Raw genomic sequence first — 25245 nt, 5'->3', positions numbered from 1 at the left:
CAGCCCTTTCCTGTTCAAAGTTCACCTTCTCATATGAACAAGGAAGTATAGTGTTTGAGGCATTCCCTTTACTCGCCCACAATAAAAGCTCTCTGTGCATTTGTTGATGTTGTCTGCTTTCTCGCTTTCACCATGGAAGTTTTCAGCTTGCTTCTGCTCATTTCTTTCATATTATACCTTTTCTGGAGGACCGGTCGTCGTTCCAAACAATTCCCCCCAGGACCAAGGCCTCTGCCGTTGATTGGAAACTTGTTGCAGTTTGACATGCGTAATCCCTTGAAGGACTTTGATAAGGTATGTTCCTTTTCAACTACCTTTAAACTCTCTGAAAGAGTCTGCAGAAAAGGTGAGATCCGGGAAGATTGACTAGAGTAGTTCCAATGGACTGCGGCAGAATATAAAAAGGTTTGTCTGGATTCTGGAATCATTCTGCGTAAGATTGAATGGCTGTTTTCTTTAGGGGGTGTGTGCTCAAAATATAAAGAGAGTTTTTACACCTGTTAAAATATCGCACATGAATTTGGTTTAAGGCAGCATTTGGGAATCTATTGCTGCCAATGGAGATCACCATTGAGACTTCATGTACTGGCTTTTATGCTCAGACAGGTTATGATGAGTAGTCATGCTGGCTTTCAATATATAATTTTCTGTACAGAATAGTGAGGTGGTTCATGTCCCATTTTCCAAATTAATATTCAGTTAAAAATGTGAGAATATTATTTTAAAATATTCTATACTATCTTTCTTCAAAAGATATACTATACTATCTTTCTTCAGATAACTGTGTTCAAGTCCACTAACGTACATCAGTAAAACAACCAGGGCTTTTTTTCAGCTGGAATGCAGTGGAACGGAGTTCCGGCTCCTCTTGAAAATGGTCACATGGCCGGTGGCTCCGACCCCTGATCTCCAGACAGAGGGGAGTTTAGATTGCCCTCTGCACCGCTGTGGCGCGGAGGGCAGCCTAAACTCCCCTCTGTCTGGAGATCAGGGGGCAGGCCACCGGTCATGTGACCATTTTCACTGAGGGCGATTTAAACTTTAAAAAACTCCCCCCTTGTTCCAGCTGACCCAAAGTGACGTCATCGTGCAGTCCTGAGTTCCGCCACTGAGTTCCACCACCGCTTTCCCCAGAAAAAAGCCCTGAAAACAGCATTTGAAGATAAGTTGAGAAGAATGACGTCAGAAGCAGAAGATGAAAGCAGCTCTGAGCAGCTTGCGATACCATGAAAAGAACTTCCAAAAACCCATTTCTATATCATTGGGAAAATTAAATAATGCAATGGGTGCTGATGTTCATTCACACAGCAAACCAAGACCCAACTCATATCCATTCTTCAATATTTTTATTCTAATTGGACTGGAATAATTTATGACATTAAAAAAAAAATGAAACCCTACCCTTGAGTCATAGCTGACTCATGGTGACCCCTGGAGGGGTTTTCATGGCAAGAGACTAACAGACCAGTCCTAAGCAGAGTTACTCCAGTCTAAGTCCATTGACCTCAATGGGCTAGGATGGGAGTAACTCTTCTTAGGATTGCACTGTAACAGAGGTAGTTTGCTTGCCTCTGTTGCCTGAGCATTGCCTGCCTCTGCAGCTGTGATCTTTGTGGGAGGTCTCCCATCGAATTATTAACCAAGCTTCCAAGATCTGATGAGCTCAGGCTCACCTGGGCCATTCATCCAGGTCAGAGCTTTATGACATTTAATAACAATCAAATGGTTGGAACTGTCACTTTGATGCCTCTGAATCCATCCATTCTAATTAATAGTCCCACTGCTTTCCATTGCCCCTCCTGTTGTTTGTGCTAGAAGAAGGCCAAGAATGTCCTCCTCAGCTACTTCCCACCCCTTTCAAAGGGTAAGTATGAAATGGCACATCTTCCGTGGAGGCCTTCAATCTCCCACAGAACCTGGGGCTCCTGTGGGATGATGGAGTGCTGGGTGTTTCTTCCTGACTGCCACCATTCTCTGCCACAGCAAGAAATCCCCTAAAGCTGCATGGGTCCACACCATTGCAGCGACTACTTCCAGTAGCTCTTGATTCAGTGCTTCTGTTAACCACTGTTTGTTTTTAATTTCAGTTAGCACAAAAATATGGCCCCATCTTCAGTTTGCACATGGGAGGAACTCTCTTCGTGTTTGTTCATGGGTTCCCACTGGTGAAAGAGGTCCTTGTGACGAGAGGAACGGAATTCGCTGGAAGGCCACAAAACCCTGTTATTGAGGTCATCACTAAGAGAAAAGGTATAAGATCACTTCCAAATTGCAGTTTCCTTTCTTTGGTCATCCCCCTGTTTCTTCGTTGTGAGAGCATTGTTTTTCCCACTGTACTGGAGATGAAGTCCATTTCTTCCTTTGCAATTCTGCTTCAGTGGAGCAAGTCACAACTTAGGGGATGTTCAGGGGAGCTTTTATCATGAGGCTTAATGCTGATTCTTTTGCAGAAGAGCCTTGTTGGAAAGAAAGGACTGTGCAAAGTCACTTAATGTTGTTGGAACAGGTGACTCAGCATGCCTTGGACATTGTGGGGCGCTGCATGTCTCTGTATGTAAGTGTAACTCTAGTAAGTTATTTAGATTTCTATTCCGCCCTCCCCACAAAGGGCTCAGGGCGGATTACAGCATATTAAAACACATTAAAGTTAATTTATACATTTCAAACCATAATAGATTGATTGAAAACATATAATATACTCACATATAAAAATATATATTCAGATGGCGGCAATCAATAGCAGCAGACACAACTCGACACGATAAGGTGGTGAACAACCTTAGTAGGAAGAGGTTCAGATTTTATTCTTCTCCATTTTTCTCCATTTTTCAGCCGGTCGAGGCCAAGCCTGACCTCAACCATATGCCTGGCGGAACATCTCTGTCTTACAGGCCCGGCAAAATGGTAACACATCCTGCTGGGCCCTGGTCTCAGTGGACAGAGAGTTCCACCGGGCTGGGCCAGGACCGAGAATGCCCTGGCTCTGGTTGAGGCCAGGCGGGCCTCCTTGGGGCCAGGGACCACCAACAGATGTTCCTCTCCTCTGGGGCACATATGGGGAGAGGTGATCTTGTAGATAGGCTGGTCCCAGTCCACATACGGCTTTATAGGTTAGTACCAAAACTTTGAGTCTGATCTGGTACTCCATTGGCAGCCAATGAAGCTGGCGCAGTATAGGTGTTATATGCACTCCAGTTGGCACTCCTACAATAACATGCGCTGTTGCATTTTGAACCAGCTGCAGTTTCTGGGTCAGGCTCAAGGGAAGCCCCACGTAGAGCGAGTTACAGTAGTCCAGCCTAGAGATGACCATTGCCTGGATCACTGTAGTTAAGTTGCTGGTCCGTCACAGGTGGAAAAAAGAGGACCTGGCAACTGCTGTGACTTGAGCCTCCATTTTCAAGGAGGCATCCAGAATCACCCCCAAACTCCTAACCGACGACACTGGCCCCCTCTGGAGTCGGAGTCCAGCACCTAACCCCCCGCGACTCAAATACAGGACACTCCGTCTTCATAGGATTTAATTTCAGTCGACTCTGTTTCACCCAACCAGTCACGGCATCAAAGGCACGCTCCAGGACATCCAGGGCTGAGCCAGGCTGGCCATCCATCATCAGGTATAACTGGTATTCTTTTATCTAAGGTGGAAATGCCTCCTGTCCTGACTCTTCTTTCTTGTCTCTGTGCCCCTGGGAGATCTCTTTCTGGCCTCGCGGTTCTAGAAGGAGAAAGATGAAACCCTGCATGCTGCGCCGTGAAGGCCTTGTCCACAAACTCACACCTCTCAGCCTTGCTGTCTAGTTTCAGGCTGTGGTTTAGATTTAGGGGATGTAACTCTTTAGATTAGGACCTTTCCCTCTTCTCCAAGATATTGCTATAGAAGGAATCTACTTCAATAAAACTGTAAGTTGTATTTTTCTATGATTTTTTCTGAAGACTAATTAATGCACGTTTGAGGTTTAAATGCTTCTGCCTAAATAACACTGCTGTGTTACCATAAAGGTATCACTCACTTAACTATATACGATTTAACAAAAATCCCAGTAAATGCTAGCACAGACATCGGAGGGCAGGAGTAAAGGGCTGGAGAAGTTCAGGAGTTTTTATCATGAGGTTTAATGCTGATTCTTTCGCAAATGAGCCTTGCAGTTGTTGGAAAAAATGGATTGTGCAGCGTTGCTTAATTCTGGCACAAACATTGGAGGGCAGTAGAGGGCTAGATAAGCTGCTCCCTGACCTATCCTTTGCCCACATCTGCTGCTGTCCCAGTATTCTACTCTCACAATTCCTTCCAGTCACTTCCCTTCTCTCTCTCCCTTTGCCCACCATGAAGCTGGACATGCTTTTTACAATCTCTCTCCATCCTAGTTTAGACAGCTTGCTAGAAGCCAAGAATTTCTAGTTCTTTTCTAAGTGACAAGCTTCAGTGTGAACTTATTCCTCAAGCAGCCACGCTTTAGAATTCTGCTGTGCAGAGACTCGGCTTTGCTTTCAGTACTTTGGAGAGCCATCGGGTTGTGGAAAACTTGCAGTGTTGCCATGACCCTTTAGCTGGAGTGCAAGTGGAGCGCAAGTGAACAGGAAGGAATACACGGGAGTCACTTGCCATTCAAGTGTAATTCATCACTTCTAGCTTGGCCCGAAGTCTTCAAGTTTCTTAGTCTAGCTATCATGATGTAGCCAGTCAGTGTTTGTTGTTTTTCCTACCGAACGTACCCTTATGTAGTAAAGTATTTTTATAGAGCTAGAATCACAGAAGTCTGTCTACTTATTTCCACTGCGCTAATATACTCTGCTATCATACTCTGCTAACTTATCATTATTGAATATGCTGTACCCCAACACTCTCTGTTTCAATATTCTGTATCTCGGCACTCTTCCAGTTTGTCTGGGAGCTTCATCTTGTTTAAACAAACCCTGGGTGTCATCCTGTCAACATTGGGAGTGATAAGTGAAACCTGCAGTTCGGTTTGAAGGGGACGGATAGGTGGCAGAAGAAAGAGTTGTGCTGTGCTCGGTTTCCCCAGAGTGATTTTTGTCCCACTTTAAGTATGTGCTCCTATGTACTACCTGTTGCTTCAAGTATGACCCTACTGGGTGATGTGAGATTTTTTGGTGCTTGGGGGGTGTCCCGGTCTCCCCCCCTGGCAGCCCCTCGGTTCGTTATGGCTTCTGAGACTACTCACTAAGGTTCCCGGGGGGAGTGTGAATCAAAAGTAGCGTACCTCCCCTGTTCTCTCTCCGTTCGCCGGTCTAACACAGTGACGTGAGCAGACAACACTCCACAGAAAGGTTCTTAACTATCCTCAAGGTGCATTTTGAATAACAAAATGGCACAGTGGAATGTTACATACAGTTCTGAATTCTGATGGTATTCAGTCAAACTGCCCGTACAGATTTCAGGTGCTGGGCAGGACAGGCAATGGTTACAGAAAGTATTAAGATAGAGTCTTAACCTATGAACCTTATAACAAAAGAAGAGAATTCTATCTTGGCAGAATATTACAGTCCTAAAACAAACCCCTATATAAACTTAACAGCTAAAGGAAACCTAAGATCTTAATTCTTAACTATAACTTACACTTTAAACTAAGTCCTTAACACAGAAAAATTCTAACACTTAACTCCAAAAGCTAGCTTGAAAAATCCCCTTACAAGTACTTGAATTTCCCTTCTGGAAAGCCCCTCTGGACCAACTTGGGTCTCTTGTGGGCTTCCCAGAGACCACCTGTTGGCAGACACAAACGCGTGTGTCTTCCCAAGAAATGGCAAGGGCCTAGCTGCTGTGCTAGTCTTTTTATAGGAAAATCCCCAATGTTCTGATTGGTTGGTAGCTGATTGGCTGTCACCTGGTTTCCAGGTTAATTGGTTGTTGCTCCCCTAATGCAGGTGTCACTCCAACTTTCCTGAATCCCTATTGGTCCGTAACACTTCTGACCAGGTGACTCTGGCTAGCCAATGAAATCACTTCTGAAATTCCTCAGGTGTGCTCGTCCTTGAGGACTAGGAGTCGCTTTTTGGAACTTTTCCCAGAATTATTGGAATGCAGTTATCAGCAATTTACCTATAATGAAAATAACTATTTCTCTCTGCGTAGCTAGAAGGGAGGGGGAAAGAGTGAACTTTCACCTAGTGCAGGCTTTTCTCTATATTAGTCTTATATGTCAAAACCAGATTTCTTTCTTAATTTTAATGCTCTTTAATTAATTATACTTAATTTATGCTTAAAGTGAACTGCTGCAGACTTCTGCCAGCTCTCCCATAGGTTTTTAGTGCACATGAACCTAAAGTAAGAACTTTTGGAAGTTGCTTTATGCCTTAAGGTTGGATTTGATTATGGGGTTTGGGTTCAAAACAAGCCAAACTTCTAAAAATTCTTTCCACACTGGGTAGTTCTACATTGTCTAATGTCAGTCCTAGAATTGCTTATGCTCTGTTTCAGCATTTCTTCAACTCTGTGTTGGATTCTTGCTAATGTTATGTCTTTGTAAACTTGCATTTATTTACTCTGTGGCATTGTTTATGGAAATGTCCTTGTGCTAGGCTCACAGTATGTAATCTGCCTTGAGTCTCAGTGAGAAAGGCAGACTATAAATGACATAAATAATAATGATAACGAGGGCTTTTTTGCAGCTGGAACGTGGTGGAACGGAGTTCCGGCACCTCTTGAAAATGGTCACATGGATGGTGGCCCCGCCCCCTGATCTCCAGGCAGAGGGGAGTTTAGAATGTAAACTCCCCTCTGTCTGGAGATCAGGGGGTGGGGCCTCTGGCCATGTGACCATTTCCACCAAGGGTCATTTAAACTTTAAAAAACTCCCCCCTTGTTCCAGCTGACCCAAAGTGATGTCATTGTGTGGTCCCGAGTTCCACCACCTTTTTCCCAGAAAAAAAAGCCCTGATGATAACACATAATGCCCGGAGAGTGGGAGCTCTCGTAACCTCATCAAGCAGGTCATTCCATAAGATGAATGAAGTCTCTCTCTCTCTCTCTCTCTCTCTCTCTCTCTCTCTCTCTCTCTCTCTCTCTCTCTGTGTATATCATACATGTACACAGAGATAGAGAACATATATAACTTGTACAGTTTCATGGCAACATGTGAGGTGCTTTTTCAGTTCTTTCTGTCATACACCTACCATATATCACATCAATCATGAAAGCATAGTAACTCCAAAAAATTTGATACAGATAATACAGTTCAGCTTTCTGAGGATCTTAGAGTCCATGTTTTTTAAAAAGTTTCTAACCTTTGTGATGATGCAACCATAATTCCAAGTGAACGGACAGTACTACTTGGTAAATCTGAGAAGTAGATTAATTGCACAGTAGGCAAAGTGGAAAATAATAAACTGAATTAATTCTGCAAAATAAGGGAGACTGTGACTGATTTCTACCCGAAACAGAATTCCTGTTTCCTTGGACAGGAGAAGCTGGAGGATATGAAGAAAAGGATGAATTAGCCGGCTTTCCCTGTGACCTAGGTACTGGTAGACCACCGAAGGTGCAGATTGAGGATTTGGTGAGCCTTTGAAATCTCCTGTTGTGCATTCCTGCAGGCATCATTTCTGTGCCCTATGGGCAGGTGTGGAAGGAGCAACGAAGATTTTCACTGATGGTTCTAAGGAATTTTGGACTGGGCAAGAGGTCGGTAGAGGAAAGGATCCTGGATGAGGCCACTGTCTTGATGCAAAGCTTTGAGGAAAACATGAGTGAGTTACACAGCTGAAAGGGTGCTTATGGTGGATTCTGTCCCCCCCCCCATAGGTAAAGGTAAAGGTAGCCCCCTGTGCAAGCACCGAGTCATTACTGACCCATAGGGGGGCGTTGCATCATGATGTTTTCTTGGCAGACTTTTTACGGTGTGGTTTGCCATTGCCTTCCCCAGTCTTCTACACTTTACCCCCAGGAAACTGGGTACTCATTTTACCGACCTCGGAAGGATGGAAGGCTGAGTCAACCTTGAGCTGGCTTTCTGAACCTGGCTTCTGCCAGGATCGAACTCAGGTCGCGAGCAGAGCTTGGGCTGCAGTACTGCCGCTTACCACTCTGCGCTGCGGGGCTCCATATCACTCTTCTAAATTTTCAACAAAAGAAGAAGTGGTGTTGAGCAGGTACAGGCCCAGCAACCTGGTGGAATGCTCCCCTTCCTCAAATATCCAGAAGCACAACTGATGGGATAAAAACCCAGTTGTCTAAAAAGATACTGGTGTTCACAAAGCTTTAGAAAATAATGCATGAGGAAATTCAACTGCTACCCTTCCTTCTCTTGTTTTCATGTCACAGGGGAACCTTTTGATCCCTTTTGTTTCATCGACAATGCAGTGACCAACATCATTTCTAACTTTCTTTTTGGGAAGCGTTTTGGATACGATGATCACTCCCTAAGAAATATCTTGGACTTGGTGCATCAGAATATGAAACTGGCGGCTGGACTTTGGGCACAGGTAGCTGAGGATAGAACTAGACATTTCATATAGTTCAAGTATTTTTTTTTAATTACACAGTAGATCTGCATAAGGCTGCAACTTGGTTGAGGGGAGAAAAGCTATTCAACCCTTTCCCAATTTTCTGCTGAAAATCCCCCCCCCAGCTGCATGGAAGAAACTAGGGCAGGAGAAAGACTTTCAGACCTATGCAGAGCCTGAAAATCTCAACGCATTTGCATTTTATAAAAGTCGGTAACAGGAATCTGCACGTGAATTCCAGCAAGTTTATAGCATTACAGAAAATATAACTTAGATGTTTCTAGCCAGCAGGTGGCACATTCTTGCTGTTAACATTTCAGTGTTCTAAGATCTGATGGTGCTATGTGGTGCTAAGAGCCAATTAGACACTTCTGTCCCCCTGAAAATATATTTTGCATGCTGTATGGCAGATAGGGAGTCAAATTCTGAAGGGCCTGTATTCAATTAGTCTCACTTGACTTATTTTTTAACTCTCTGTAATTGGAGTAGCACTGGAAAGAGGATAGTTTTATTTCACACCACTGTAGCATGTGTAGTTTCATTAATGGAGAGTACATGATCCAATATTGATATCATTGCTCATGGTCAAATGAGTTTCTGTATCCTTGGGAGCCATCCTTCTCTGCAGACAATAGTTTGGGCCAGATGGTGTGTTGCAACATATTTCATCCCCCTGGCAAATGAAGCTATCCAGGCAAAAATCCATCAACCGTAGGTGAGTAAAGCACTCTGCCCCCCTCCCAGATTCAAGCAGGTAAAATGGAGGGAGGGTGAAATTTGGCTTGGAGGCAAGCAGAGGTCATGGTCAGGGTATCTTTATGTCGAAACTTTGAAGAAATTGGCATGTTCAGCTTGGAGAAGAGAATGCTGAGTAGGGACATGGTAGAATTCTACAGGTATCTGAAGGGCAGCAGCATTGGAAGAGGACAATTGACTAATTCTCTGTTGCTCTGGAGGGCAAGATTAAATCTTCAGTTTCAGGAGGGTAAATTTCAGTCAAGCATTAGGAGACGCTTCCTAATGGTAAGAGCAGTTTAGCAGTGGATCCAGTTACCTAGAAGAATGGTGAAGGTCTCTAGGGAGGGAGAGCCTAAAAGGTTGGACAGCCACCTGTCTGGGATCCTGTAACGGGTTTTTCTGCACTGAGCAGGGATTGGTCTAACTTGATAAGTAAATCATATGTTGGGCCCAGAAACCTAATTAAGGGATTCTATGTTTGGGCTGTTAGCAGAGTCTATCGTTTAGCAGAGGAAGTGTGATTACAGGTGGTTGTGAGCTGGTTCTGCTGGCTGGTGTGTGTGCAGGAGAAAAATAACAAAACATACACTTGCTTATATTTAAAAGGAAATAAGAGTTCTTTATTGTAGGAACTCCATACTCTGATAGGAAAGGAGGAGAGACAGATCCTAACTACCTGTCTAGTCTAAGGACGGACATGGATGGCAGGACAAGGCCTGCATCCATGCTGCCAAGATGGAGGGAGGAGAAGGAGAGAGGTGTTGCCTGGAACAAAGCCAGGAAGAGAAGAAGTGAGAGGGAGGATGTCTGGAGGAGGAAATCCTTAAGATAGCAATCTACATATCAAAGGACAGCCAGAACAGTAAACAGAGTGCCCTGACCTCTCTATCTTTGGTTTGTCCCCCTCTGAAACCTGAGGAAAGGGACAGCGCTGAATCCTCTTCTTCCAACACAAGTGGCCTATAAAGCCCTTTCCAACTCTTATTATCAATCACTAGATTCTTGCCCAACCACACAAGATGTTGATGGCAAGTGAATAACTGGCTCCTCTGCTTGCTGACAGCTGTACAACGCGGTGCCGTTGGTGAGGGGCCTTCCTCTACCTCATCAGACCATACTCAACAATGCGGTGAAGGTCATGGCTTTCTTTTCAAAAGAGCTGGAAGAACACAAGGCAACTCTTGTTTCTGGAGAGCACCGCGACTACATTGATGCATATTTGGAAGAAATGCAGAAGGTATTGCTCTTCTGGCCCCAAGTTTGCATGCAATTGTGCGTGAAAACGTTCTTGAACAGGTTACTTTTTTTATATACCAAGATGTGGAATGTACTCCAAAACCTGAACAAGTGCCCAGAATTTATAAGCCCCTCAGATTCAAAATTCAGATTTGAAGTTCTTTGAGTTTTCACCGAATTTTCATGTGCAAATTTAAATTGTGTCTTTTGTTTTCAGACGTTATTAAGTTTTACAGATCAAAGGGTTTTTAGTATCAGTACAGTGGCTTTCAACCTTATTGAGCCTGTCAGCACATAGGGAATGGGTGTTACAATAACATAGCTGCCACAGAGGTAGTGGGACCAGCCACAAAATGTTGAGTTTCCACAGAAAGTTAGGAGATTCCAAGCCAAACATCCTTCTGTGATGTTCTCAAATAGATGTTCCCTGCAGACACAATTTTTTTAATAAAGAAATTTTATTGAAAAAGAAAAGGTGAAAATAGAAAGTGTATAATAAAAGATTATACGAACACTACATTGAAAATTTGAGACTTATACCATCTTATATAATCAGTACATTTGGAATTGGTTTGAGACTTCTACAAGCACCGCTTTTATGAATAAGATTACATTGAACTAATAAAAGAATACATTCAAAATTTGCTATAACCAAACATAAGTAAATAATAGCTCACCTTCCCTCTCTTTGGTTACTTTTAGTTATTCAACATGGTATAGGAAAACCTTTTGCGTCAACAGTTGAGCGGTCTCTTAAATGCCATCCGCATTACTGTGGCATAAGCCTTTGTAGATGAAGCAGTTTAGAAAGAAGAACATTGAAAGTTACAAAATAATATAATCAGTTGTTAATATTTATGGTGCTACGGACATGAACTGCAGATGCATCTTGTCTGTAGTTTGGGCTAACTCGGAACCCAGTTCTGGCTCCTCCCTATCTTGGCCTTGTGTCTTGTGGATTCTGACTCTGACCCTTCTTCTGTCTGGCCTTGGACTTCCCCTCCATGGATCCTGGCCTTTGGCCTGACCCCCAAAGTTCTCTCTGTGCACTCTCTTGATAAGGACCTCTGACCTCCTCTGACCTTTGACTTTACCTAAGATTGACATCACCTTCTATCTCAGTGCATGACAGGTGCACGATGTCTCTGTCAGTCAAATATTTGATAAGTCTGTCTTCCATTGCTTTCCTTTCCACTACCTAGGAAACTGCAAGCGCGTAGTGAGGAGCGAGAATATGCTCAGATTCAAACATCCTTTGCTTAGTTATATTAACCATTTTAAAGAATGGACATGGTTCAAGTCCTGTTTGGATTCTTGATTATCCAGCTATAAGTCTGTATTGGCCATGCAGTTACTTTACCAAATATTCAGGTTGGGCTGCCTGCCTTCTTGCCATACTACCATATCTGGGGAATCAGTCCTTAGACTCTGTTCAGCCATGCCTCTGATTGAAAAATAACTTTCTCCTATCTTTTCATGAAAGCCAGAGAATAAAGGATCAAGTTTTGAAGAGGAGGGCCTGTTTATTATACTGTCTGATCTGTTCATTGCCGGATCGGAGACGACCTCATCAACACTTTTGTGGGCTTTGCTCTACATGATGACTTTTCCAGAGGTCCAAGGTTGGTAAAGCAGCCTCAATAGCCCGGACTAGCAGCCTCAATAGCCCGGACTAGCCCCTGGCTTGTCAGAGCACAGAAGCTAAGCAGGGTCGGCCCTACCATTCTTCGATTACATTACTGAAAAAGAGATACAAACACCCAACCAAATATACCAATCTATTCTTAACTCATAATTGAATAAATATAAACACAATGTCAAACCTACTACTAATAATCACACGACAGTAAAAAGTTAAAGTTAAAGGTGAATATTGTAAACTTATATTCAAAGTTTTTGTATCTAGTTAATATTGCACTGTAATGCTTATTTCAAAAAAAATTTGTCCTCACTTTATGTATTAAAATTATGCTCATTTAGTAATTTTTTTAAAAAAGCAGGGTCAGCCCTGCTTAGCACTTGGATGGGAGACCACCAAGAAAGGCCAGAGTTGCTATGCAGAGGCAGCCAATGGCAAACCACAGCTCCTAATCTCTTGCCTTGAAAACCTCATGAGGGGTTGCCATAAGTGGGTTGAGAGTTGATGACTCTTAACTATTAATTGTAAGGTTGGTAGATATGAGGCTAGTGAGAGCCAGTTTGGTGTAGTGGTTAAAAGTGTGGGACTCTAATCTGGAGAGCCGGGTTTGATTCCCCACTCCTCCACTTGAAACCAGCTGGGTGACCTTGGGTCAAGAGCAGCAGGACTCTCATCTGGAGAGCCGGGTTTGATTCCCCACTCCTCCACTTGAAACCAGCTGGGTGACCTTGGGCTAGTCACGGCTCTCTGGAGCTCTCCCAGCCCCACCCACCTCACAGGGTGTTTGTTGTGGGGATAATAATAACATACTTTGTAAACCGCTCTGAGTGGGTATTAAGTTCTCCTGAAGAGCAGTATGTAAATTGAATGTTATTATTATTATTATAAAACCAGAAGTAGATTGAGGTTACTCGCCATTGTCATCATCCTCTTGAAACGCTTCCGTTTAGGTATAGATGGATCTGATGATCTGCAGATATGCTGGTTTATAATGGATGGGAGGAGCTGCTTCCTACAGGCAGGTGATTTGGAAATGTAATCACTGTTCCCTGAGACAGAGATTGCCATAGTACTCACTCACCTGCCCAGTATTCAAGGGCAAGGGTAGGCAGGATTCATTTGCCCAGTTCCTAGATAGGGGCCGTTTCCACACGGCTTACCTTGTTCCGGAAAACTGAAATCTAGCTCAAAATCACGCGAGAAGACGCTGTCATTGCATGAAATCACGCGAGAAGACGCGATAACAGCATCTTCTTGCGAGATTTCACTATTTTCTGGAACAAGGTAAGCCATGTGGAAAAGGCCAAGAATAGGTAAAGAATTGGTGCAATATAGACCAGTGCAAGGGATAGAACAGACCTGATCCTGCTGCCACTTCCCAGAGAAGTACCCAAATTATTCTCTGTTGACAAATGTTGGTAGTCTTTTCGGGGCTGTTTCGGTCCTGGTTCCCACCTGGTGGAACGCTCTGTCTGCTGATATCAGGGCCTGGCAGGACCTACTATCTTTTCGCTGAGCCTTCAAGACAGAGTTGTTCCGCCAGACATATGGTTGAGGCTGGGCCTCTGCTGGCCTAAAAAAAAGAGGGGTGTATTAAATCTTAACCCTCCCTGTGAAGGCTGTCCACCATCCTGTTTTAAATGTGTTGTTTTTAATGTACATGAATTTTTTAATTGTATTTTTAATATGTTGTTATCCGCCCTGAGCCTGCTCGCAGGGAGGGCGGAATACAAATCTGAAATAAATAAATAAAATAAATAAAAATAGTCAAACATGGGGAGGAAGAAGAAGAAAAAAGTAAAGCTGATAATGCCCATAATGCCAATTACAGTTGCCATTTACATTCCATCTTTGTTGCTTAGAGAAATGTCAAGCGGAACTCGATGCTGTTCTCGGAAACAATTCAGACATCAAGTATGAAGATCGGGACAAGCTGCCTTACACAAATGCTGTCATTCATGAAATCCAGCGCTTTGCAAATGTGGTGCCTCTAGGAGTCGTGTGAGGCCCCGCCCCGCCGGCCGCGCCTTCCCCGCGTCCTGCCGTCCCGGGGGTGACCACCAGGGGGAGGTTGAAGGTGCTCCCTCGGCCTCAGACTGGATAGGGGCAGTGGTTCAAGCACCAAGCTCTGCCTCCTATCTGGCGTTCTGGAATATACTCGCTCTCTCTCTGTGTCCAACCTTCCAACTAGCCGTCTCCTCCCCGGCGTCACTGGGAGCTCCCTTCTTATAGTCCCTCCTGGCTCTGCCCCCTGGCTTTCCACCAACCCTCTCCCCTGGCTCATCTGCCCTAGTCGCTAACACCTGGCTACTCCCGCCTGGTTGGTTCCCCTGCCCTTCCGTCACCCTTCCTCCCCCTGCCCTCTCTCTAGTGCCTGTTTCTTCCCTCCACCACCCTTCACCAATCCCCGGTGCCGCTTCAGACCGGGGAGCCCTCCCAGGAGCCATCCAGCCAACCCAGAGCGGGGATGTCTCGCTGGGCGTCCCTCCTTCCGCCCGCCCCATCTGGGCTTTCCCCCTCCCCGCGCTGGGCCGCGCTCGCCCCGGAGCCACCTCCCCGGGTGGCTGCGGCGGCGTCGGAGCTACTCTCCTCCGTCCGCCGCTCCCGCTTCTCTGCCGCGCGGCCGTCATCCCGCCGGGCAGCCCGCCCGGCTCCGGCCGCTCCGCGGTCGCGAGAGGCGGCCGCGGCCGCGGCCGGCCCCGCCGCGGCAACGGCGGCGCCGGGCTCAACTCTCCCGGCGGCGGCGGCGGCGGCGGCAGACCCGGCGGTTCTCGCAGCGGCGGCGGCGGGCCCCGCTGCCCCTGTGAAGGCTGCGTCGGTGGCGGCAGGTCTCGCGGCTCCCGCGGCGGCGGGGGCGCAAGCGGGAGCGCGGCCGGGAAGCCGAGGGTCGACGTCCCCTCCGAACCCTGTGCCGTGGGCTCCCAGGTAGGTTGGGGGGCTGGGCGGGGCTCGGGGGGCTGGTGGTGGGCTCCCGAGGGGGTGGGGGGTCGGGTCCAGTCCGGGGGGGGAGGGCCCACCCCGGACACACCCCCCCCCTGGGGGTCGGGAGCCTCCTGGTCCGTGGAATGTTCCGGGATTCGCGACATGTAGTCCGCATTCGCATGGAGCCGTCCCGGACGGTGTCGGAGCTGGAAGCTGAAAGGGAGCAGAGAGAGGTACCACCTGAGAACCCGTGGGTTGTGGTCCTTCATGCGGGCCATCCATAGCAGGGGGGCGTGGTCCGTGACCAGGGTGAAGGGGTTGTTGGCAAGGTAAAACTGAAGTGCCCCCACTGCCCACTTCACCGCCAGGGCCTCTTTCTCTACGGTAGCGTATCTGACTTCTGCCGGTTGCAGCTTCCGGCTGATAAACAACACGGGGTACTCTTGACCGTCGACTTCCTGGGAGAGGACCGCCCCCAGCCCCACGTCGGAGGCGTCCGTGTGTACGAGGAACGGTTGCTCAAAGTCGGGGTTCCGCAACACGGGGGCCCCTGACAGGGACCGGCGTAGGGCTTCAAAGGCACGGAGCCGGTCGGGGTCCCAGTGTATGGTAGCCGGTTGGTCCTTGCGCAGGCAGTTGGAGAGTGGGCTGGCCTGGCTGGCGAAGTGGGGTATGAATTTACTGTAGTAGCCCACCAGCCCCAAGAAGCGCCGCATCTGCCGCTTGGTTCGAGGACGGGGGCTCTGCTCCAACGTCGTGACTTTGTCGGGTACGGGGCGTAAGACCCCGCGACCCACCTGGAATCCCAAGTACGTGAGTTCCTGGAACCCGATCCGGCTCTTGCGCGGGTTGACTCGCAAGCCGGCCCCGGCTAGGGCTGCCAGGACCGCACTCAGGTGCTGTAGATGTGACGTCCAGTCCGGGCTAAAGATGATGATGTCATCTATATAGGCTCGGGCGAACCCCTGGCAGTGGGCCAGCACCTGGTCCACGAGGCGTTGAAAGGTGGCGGCGGCCCCATGCAGCCCGAAGGGCATGACTTTGAATTGGAACAGGCCTTGGGGGGTCGCGAAGGCCGTTTTCTCCCGGTCTTCGGGTGCCATGGGTATTTGCCAATACCCCTTTGTGAGGTCCAGGGCTGACAGGTAGCGCGCCGTTCCGAGTTGGTCGATCAGTACGTCAGCCCGGGGCATGGGATAGGCATCGAAGGTGGCGATGGCATTGACCTGCCGGTAGTCCACACAGAAGCGTACGGAGCCGTCCGGTTTCCCCACTAGCACAATGGGGCTCCGCCACGCACTACGAGAGGGCTCGATGACGTCGAGGCGGAGCATGTCCTCCACTTCCTTGGCCACGACTTCCCACCGTTTTAGGGGGAGTGGCCTCCAGGGGGTCCTTGCCACTTGCCCCGGGGGTGTAGGTATGTGGTGAGACAGCATAGTGGTCCGGCCCGGTCGGCAGGAGAAAAGACCTGGGTTCTGTCGGATCACTGCCCTTGCCTGCGCCCGTTGATCGTCCTGGAGGTCCGTGTCCAGGACGGGCTCCTCTTCGGCGAGTCCGCTCGGGGTCCACGGCAACTCGCCAGCGGGGAGTTCTAGGGGGTCGGGCGACAGGTTGCACTGGTGCGCCTCCGCCTCGTGCCAGGCTTTCAGGTCATTAATGTGCAGTCTCTTCCGGTGTCGGGGGCTCGGCCCGCACTGGACTTCATACGACAGGGCCCCCCGCACTTTGGTGACGGGGTAGGGTCCCCGCCACGGGGCCCCTGGGCCCGGCCCCATGACCCGATGGTGGACAAGGACCTTCGCCCCCACCTGGAATGTCCGAGCTTTGGCTCCCCGGTCGTAGTAGGCCTTCTGGGCCCGCTGGGCTTCCCGTAGATGTTCCCGGGCGGCGGCCCGACAGGTCTCCAGCCGGTCTTGGAGGTCCTGAACATACTCGGGGGCGGGTCGTCCCTCGGGGTCGGCCCTCGGGGCCCACTGCTCCCCCACCAGTCCCAGTATCCCCCGGGGTCGCCGCCCATACAGGAGCTCGAAGGGGGCATATCCCGTAGAGGCCTGGGGTGTCTCGCGGACCGCGAAGAGCAAGGGGTCTATGTACAAATCCCACTGGCGGGGGCGGTCATGGGCTAACTTGCGGATCATCGCCTTCAGAGTCTGGTTGAACCTCTCCACCAGCCCGTCGGTTTGGGGGTGGTAGACACTGGTGAAGATTTGTCGTACTTGCAGCGTACGGCACAGATGTCTGGTGAGCTGGGCCGTGAAAGGCTTCCCGCAGTCCGACAGCAGCTCCCGGGGCAATCCTACCTGAGCGAAGAATCGCAGCAGCACCCGGGCGACCCCCGGGGCCTTCATGTCGCGCAGGGGAATGGCTTCAGGGTACCGGGTAGCATAGTCCATCAGGACCAGGATGTAACGGGCTCCCCGTGGCGTCCGTGGCAACGGGCCGACGAAGTCCATGGCCACTCTGGAGAAGGGCTCCTCGATGATGGGTAGCGGGGCCAACGGGGCCCGGGCTGGACGGCGGCTGGCTTGCCGCTGGCACAGCGGGCAAGCCTGACAGTAGCGTTTGACCTCCTTGGCTAGCCCCGGCCAGAAGAAGTGGGCTTCAATCCGGGCCGCAGTGCTTCGCGCACCCTGATGGCCGCCCCAGGGGTGGTCGTGGGCGGCCTTGAGGACCTCTGGGCGGTAGGCAGTTGGGACCAACAGCTGGGCCACTTCCCCTGGTCCTCCTTTCACTAAGTGGTACCAGCGCCCTCCTACTTGGATGACCCGCGGTAGCCGTCCTGCTCGGCGGGGATCAAGGACCCGTCCCTCACTTACCGCGGTCATCCGGCGTAGGCTTTCCAGCGAGGGATCCTCGGCCTGGGCGGCGGCGAATCGGGGCTCGGTTCCCCATCCCCGGCGGAGTTGGGCTGGGACATCCCCGATTCCATTCTCCTCCGGGTGTCCCTCGGCGTCTCCTTCGTCGTCCCCGACCATGACCTCCCCAACTTCCTCCAGATCCGGGGGAAGGGCCGTCTTCATGGCGGGGCGGAAGTGGGGGGAATCCCTCCCCAGCAAGACTGGGTAGGGGAGAGCCTGTACCCGGGCCAAGGGCGTCTCGCAGGTCTGGCCCCGGTACGTCACTGGGGCCAAGACGACGGGGCATTCCTCCACATGGTTGTGGACACAGGCGATGACGGCCTGACGGACCACCGGGAGGTCTGCGGGCAGGAGGTGGGAGCGGATCATTGACACGGAGCTCCCGCTGTCGAGGAGTGCCGTCAACTTCCTACCCATCACCGAGACCAAGACAAGCATAGGGGGAGGCCGGGGGGCCCGGCTCGTTGCGGGCAGGGCCGTGTCCCAGCCCAGGTCGCACTCCATGAGGGGGCATTCTCTTTTCCAGTGCCCCCGTTGCCCGCAGGTGAAGCACGGCCCTTTGTCTCCCGGCTCCCTAGCTGAGCTGCCGGGCTTAGGCGTAGCGGGGGTTACGGGCGGCGGGAGAGCTAGTCGGGGCCCGGCCGAGGGTCCTCCGGTTGCTCGATTCAGCGGGGCAGGGGCGGGGTGCCGGGGTCCCGCCCGCGCCCGTCCCCCCTTTTCGCCTGTGCTGCGGCTCCCGTCGCTGCCGGGGCGGGGCTCCGGCTTCCCAGGCTCCCGGGGCTCCACGGCCATCACGTTTTCCCACAGCGTGGTGGCTTCTTTCAGGGTGGCGGGCTTATTATAGGCCACCCAGTTTCGAGCCCGCGTCGGAATCACCTGGAGCAGCTGCTCGAGGACCACTTGGTCAGCAATCCTCCGGCCGTCATCCGAGGTGGGCTTCAGCCAGCGGTAGGCGGCATCCTGGAGATTGGCCACCAGGGTGCGAGGCCGGTCAGTCTTCTGGAAGGCGATGGACCGGAACTTCTGCCGGTAAGTCTCCGGGGTGATTTCGTAGCGATCCAATATCGCCTCCTTAAGCCTCGCGTAGTCCGCGCTTTCGGCCTTGGGAAGGGCCTTCAGGGCGGCCTGCGCCTCCCCCGTAAGGTAAGGCCCGATGATGAAGGCCCACTGGCCCGGTGCCCACCCTGCCGCCTCGGCGGTACGCTCGAAGGCCTCCAAGAACGCATCCACGTCATCCTCCGGGCCTAGCTTAGCGAGGTGGAACGGCGGCCTGGGGTTGGGTCCGGCGCCTCCGGCGGCCCCGGCCCCGGCGCCAGCCAACGCCTGTTGAAGGTTCTGGATGAGGTTTGCCTGGGCGTCCTGCTGCTGACGCGCGAGAGCGGCTTGCGCATCCAGTTGCTGTTGGGCCACCTCCTTCAATAGTTGCCCCTGGTGCTCGGCTAGCCACTGGCCAAACTGCGTGAGATCCATCGTGGAGCCTGCAGTCTCGGCAGGGGTCTCCACACTCGCCGCTTTCAACACCGCCGGGCGCAGGAGGGGTCGGGGGCTGCTCCAGCCGGCTGGAGTGGGCAGGTGCGGGCGCGGGTGCCTCACGGGGCTGCCAGTGCCTGCATTCTCCACCAGTTTGTGAGGCCCCGCCCCGCCGGCCGCGCCTTCCCCGCGTCCTGCCGTCCCGGGGGTGACCACCAGGGGGAGGTTGAAGGTGCTCCCTCGGCCTCAGACTGGATAGGGGCAGTGGTTCAAGCACCAAGCTCTGCCTCCTATCTGGCGTTCTGGAATATACTCGCTCTCTCTCTGTGTCCAACCTTCCAACTAGCCGTCTCCTCCCCGGCGTCACTGGGAGCTCCCTTCTTATAGTCCCTCCTGGCTCTGCCCCCTGGCTTTCCACCAACCCTCTCCCCTGGCTCATCTGCCCTAGTCGCTAACACCTGGCTACTCCCGCCTGGTTGGTTCCCCTGCCCTTCCGTCACCCTTCCTCCCCCTGCCCTCTCTCTAGTGCCTGTTTCTTCCCTCCACCACCCTTCACCAATCCCCGGTGCCGCTTCAGACCGGGGAGCCCTCCCAGGAGCCATCCAGCCAACCCAGAGCGGGGATGTCTCGCTGGGCGTCCCTCCTTCCGCCCGCCCCATCTGGGCTTTCCCCCTCCCCGCGCTGGGCCGCGCTCGCCCCGGAGCCACCTCCCCGGGTGGCTGCGGCGGCGTCGGAGCTACTCTCCTCCGTCCGCCGCTCCCGCTTCTCTGCCGCGCGGCCGTCATCCCACCGGGCAGCCCGCCCGGCTCCGGCCGCTCCACGGTCGCGAGAGGCGGCCGCGGCCGCGGCCGGCCCCGCCGCGGCAACGGCGGCGCCGGGCTCAACTCTCCCGGCGGCGGCGGTGGCGGCGGCAGACCCGGCGGTTCTCGCAGCGGCGGCGGCGGGCCCCGCTGCCCCTGTGAAGGCTGCGTCGGTGGCGGCAGGTCTCGCGGCTCCCGCGGCGGCGGGGGCGCAAGCGGGAGCGCGGCCGGGAAGCCGAGGGTCGACGTCCCCTCCGAACCCTGTGCCGTGGGCTCCCAGGTAGGTTGGGGGGCTGGGCGGGGCTCGGGGGGCTGGTGGTGGGCTCCCGAGGGGGTGGGGGGTCGGGTCCAGTCCGGGGGGGGAGGGCCCACCCCGGACAAGTCGCACATGCCCCTATCAAAGACATGCAGCTTTGGGGTTATACAATCCCCAAGGTAAAACCTGAAGCAGCGGGACATAGCTGTGGCGTTTTGGTGTGTATGAATCAATGACTTGAGGGAATCAATGACCTGAGGGAAGCTTGAGGGGGAAATGCAGTTTAGTTGACATCAAAAGTGTCACAGATGAATGAAACAACTGGGTTAAGCACATTCCTCCCCCTGTCCCTTTCCTCTCTCCCTGATTGCAGCCTCATGTGGCTGCATTTGGGGAGGGGGAATTGGGGACCCCTTCTAGTTGGCAAATGTCTGCACTCCACTCCTGTTCAGTAGCCCTTCAATTGCTGATGGTCTTTGCCTGTCCCTTGCAATTCTGTTAGTGGCAGGCCAGATAGTTGAAAATGTATTCTAGTTTTTTGAAAGAGGCTCTTTTTAACAGGCAGACAATGGCCATTTCCAAACGGCTTACCTTGTTCCGGAAAACAGCAAAATCTCGCGAGAAGATGCTGTTATCGCGTCTTCTCGCACTATAACAGCGTCTTCTCGCACGATTTTGCGCGATAACAGCATCTTCTTACACGATTTTGTGTGAGATTTCGCTGTTTTCTGGAACAAGGAAAGCCGTGTGGAAACAGCCAATGTACAGCAGGACCCATCAAAGCATTGCATGCAGACTAGTGTGGGATTACTTCACCTTCTTCCAACACATGAACAAATAAATCTTAAGAACAGTAGGATTTTATTTTATTTTTTTTTGGCTATAGAACTCTGGCTCATTAACATTATTTTCTGGATTTATGAGAAATAATAATCTTAAAATTCTGTGAAACTGGATATTAATTATATTAAAATAATTGGATTTTATTGGAATTGAACAGAGAAAGAATTTAACTCAAGGGGCTAGTTAAAAAGAAGAAAAAGGGAAGAGAAAATAATAATAAAAATGGTTGAGGTTTTTGTTTGCCCCCATAGGATATACCCAAAGAGTGGAAATGGACCGGATTGGAATGTTTTGAGTCTACATCAGATAGATAGCTCAGATGTGAAGTTGGAATATAAAATTTGCATTGGATTGGCAGCCTAAATGGCAATGAAGTGTATAATAATAAAAGAAAAATAAATTAATACGAGAAGCCACAAATCAGGTTGTGAAGAGTTGAAAGAATGGGAAGAAAGATCGTTCTGGAGCAGAAGATGATAGGACAGTCATGAAGATGTCAATAAAGAACTTTGGGAATAAATAAATAAGGGATGAAGGGTAAATAAAGGGGCCACAAATGTGTTTTGTAAAATTTATTTTAAAAGGAATTCCTAATAAAAATGTGATGATCAGGGCTCATTTTGAGGGGGAACACACAGGAACGCAGTTCCAGCAGTTCCCCAAAGAGGTCACATGTCAGGTGGCCCCACCCACCTGATTCGGCCATTTGGGGCCCATTTCAGCCTGGATTGGGGCTGAAATGGCCTGGATCGGGCCTCTGACGGGTGGTGGATCACTCTCCTGCTCATCAGCAGCCCAGTCCTGACCATTTTGGGCCCCTTTTCAGCCATTTTCAGCCCCTTTTTGCCATTTTGGGCCCAATTTTGGCCCTGAATGGCCAGGATTGAATCCAAAACAGCCAGAATAGGTGATGTCAGGGGGTGTGGCATATGCAAATCAGTTATACTAATGACACTTCCGGTGATGGCAAGGGGTGTGGCATATGCTAATGAGTTATGCTAATGAGTTCCTCCAGCTCTTTTTCTACGAAATGACCCCTGGTGATGATACAGGCTTTTATAAAATAGTCAACAAGATGAAAGGTTTATAAATTAAAAATTAGAAAGGGAATAGAAGTATTATTCTGTTATTTTGGGTGGTTAATGTATAATTGAAAGATCAATTTGTCGCTTAGACCAGAGTTGAATTTGCCGGGGAATATGACAGGGGAGAAGGGGAAGAGAACGTATGGAGAAATCTTAAAGCGGCTTGTCTGTTGTTAATAGAGGGATTGGATTTGAATGATGTGGACTCTAATTGGGATCTTCAAATTTATAATTATATAAGGGATATTGTTTGTAAACATAGCAAATTGGAAACCCTTGTTGACTCTCTGTGATTGAAGAAGAAAATGGATTAATGACCAAGCTATCTTAAAAGGTGGAGTTGAGATGTTAAAGAGACAAGATAAGATATATATATTGTATTAAAGGGAAAAAGGAAAAAGGAAATTAATTAGACCACAAGCTGATGGATGTGAAGTGTTGTAGGGGAAAAGCTGTAATGATTAACAATTTCAGTTGGTTCTCTTTTTTAGTTCACTTTGTATAAGCCACTCTAGGCCTTTATTAGTTAGAGGGTTTTTTTACCTTTTTCTGTGTATTTTTCTTTTTTCTGTTACTATTTTTCCACAATAAAATAAAAAGTTGTACTTAAAAAAAAAAAGAAAAAAGAACAGCAGGATTTGAGTCTAGTGGCACATAGAGACCAACACGATTTTTAAGCTTTCGAGAGTCAAAACCCCCTTCTTCAGTTTTGACTCTCGAAAGCTTATACAATAAAAAACTTGTTGATTTCTAAGGTGCCCCTGGGCTCTGATCCTGCTGTTCTAGGCAGACCACCACAGCTAGCTACCTGAGTTTCTAAAGGGTATTTTCTTCTATTAAAAGTGAGGACTAAAATTATCACAGTTACTGAAATTGCCTGCTGAAATAGTTGTCATGTGGTATTGGTGTCTTGTGAGTGTGTTACTCTGCCACGGCTGCTTCCCTGATTTATGCTTGTACTTCTTGCATCCGTCAGCATGATTTGGTTTTCTTGGTTTTTGCAGGAAGCCTCAGTTATAACCAATCTCATTTCTGTCCATCGTGATCAGTCTCAATGGAAGTATCCATATGAATTCAACCCCTCCAACTTCCTGAATGAGAAGGGAGAGTTTGTGAAATCCGAAGCCTTTCTAGCATTCTCGGCAGGTAAGTTCCTTCTATTACCATATAAAGGGCAGAAGTCAGTAGTTGTCTCGTCACAGAGAAATGCAATCATCTGATTTCAAAACTTTGAATCTTGGGCCATTTCCACACATCCTTAAAGGGACGGCCCACTCACCGAATGCTCCTGGCTTTTCCCCTTCACTCCGCATGCCTCCGATTTCAAAACAGTAGCAACTGTTTGGCTTCCGTTTTGTTGACGCCTTTTCAGGGACCGTGGGGAAAGTGCGTTCTCAGAAAAGTTGCTGAAAAAATGGAAGCCAAACAGCCTGCTACTGTTGTGAAATTGGAGATGTGTGGAGTGAAGGGGGAAAACTGGCAGTGTTCGGTGAGTAGGCCATCCCTTTAAAGGATGTGTGCCAACGGCCTTGGTTAGCAGGTGTGCTTGTTTTTCATTTGAAAAGCTATTGGTAGCGTTTTATCCATGGCTTTGATGTAACTGAAAAAGGCTACTGGCACCGTTACGTAGATGCCGAGCTTTCACAGCTTTTATTACCACTGGTTTCCTTTCATTGCTTTATTTTCAGGTCCAAGGGGTTGCTTAGGGGTGAGCCTGGCCCGTATGGAACTATTCCTCTTCTTCACCAGTATTCTGAGAAAATTCAAGCTGGTGTGGCCAGATGGATCAAAGGTGCCAGACCTGACAGCCTCCTATGGAATCACACTCTCCCCTCCGGCATTTAAAATGGCAATAAAATGTCGCAGGCAAACATGAACACTGCTAAGTGGGATTTGGCTCGTTTAGGGCCTCTGTAGTGACTTGAAGCTGTGTGTGTGTTGAAGGATCCATTACAGCACCATTAATTAATGTTAAGAAAGCAGGTGGTTACATACGCAGAATTCTAATATCTTGTATACGTTGGGTTAACATTTTAATGATACCTGCAATACTGGTTTAATATTGAAATCAGGACTTCATATAAATTCTCCAGAGTTTGTTGATTTCTTCTCTGTCTGTACTACTCTGAGCAATGTTTAATGTTTCTATAGTTAAATATTCTGTAAGTCATCAGGAAAGTGAAGCATGTTCCGCTATAGTTTTATGTTCTTTGTAACCAGCATGGTTTAGTGTTTAGAGTGTCCGACTGGGATCTGGGAGGCCCTGCTTTGAATCTCACTTTCTCACTGCTGTGAATGACATTGGCAACACAATATTAACACAGGATTTTTCTGCACGTTTTCTATGTATTTACCTCCAGCCTTTCCCCTCCACCGGCCAGGTGAGTGGGGGGGGGGGGGGTGGAGGGTAGGAATTTAATGCAAGCTTGCTGAAATTCTGTTTGTATTATGCATTCAATAAAGCTATAGCTGCTTTCACGACATAAGGGTGTCTTGCCCGTTTCTTCCTCTCCTGCTGGCACCTTGAGCTCAAACCGAATCACAGTATAAATTGCTTGTTTTCCTTTGGTGTAAGCCCTGGTCCTGCCTTTCGCCCTCCTCTTTCCCATCCTGGATGTCAATCTGTTGAACAGCAATGTATGTCATGCCCCTTTACCCCCCCCATTCTTTCCAGCTGATCTCGTCCTGTTGCCATTATGGATGGCAGTTGTGGTTTCTTAACCTTTGCAATTTGCGTGAAATCATCAAGCAACAGAAGCATCCTTTTTCATCATACTTGGTGCCTTTCCTATTATTTTTGTCTTACTCTTCCCCTTCTTTTTCATTTTGAGAGAGAGAGCCAGTTTGATGTAGGGTTAAGGGCGGCAGGACTCTAATCTGGAGAACTGGGTTTGAGTCCCCACTTCTCCGCTTGAAGCCAGCTGGGTGA

At 49.4% G+C, this 25245-nt stretch overlaps 1 protein-coding gene across 1 annotated transcript; it reads left to right on the top strand.

The window, feature by feature from the left end:
* Positions 1-90: 90 nt before the first annotated feature.
* LOC129344019 (cytochrome P450 2J2-like) lies at positions 91-24802 on the top strand. The gene is made up of 10 exons (XM_055000489.1): positions 91-294; positions 2088-2250; positions 7558-7710; positions 8285-8445; positions 10268-10441; positions 11924-12062; positions 13942-14079; positions 20518-20567; positions 23321-23462; positions 24005-24802. Exons 1-10 carry the CDS (start codon positions 133-135, stop codon positions 24190-24192), a joined length of 1470 nt encoding a protein of 489 aa, XP_054856464.1. The 5' UTR covers positions 91-132; the 3' UTR covers positions 24193-24802.
* Positions 24803-25245: the final 443 nt, after the last annotated feature.

This window comes from Eublepharis macularius, chromosome 16 (genome assembly GCF_028583425.1).
Source record: "Eublepharis macularius isolate TG4126 chromosome 16, MPM_Emac_v1.0, whole genome shotgun sequence".
Classification (NCBI taxonomy): Eukaryota; Metazoa; Chordata; class Lepidosauria; order Squamata; family Eublepharidae; genus Eublepharis; species Eublepharis macularius.
Note: the sequence above shows the minus strand (reverse complement) of the source record. Positions and strands in the feature narration are given on the sequence as shown.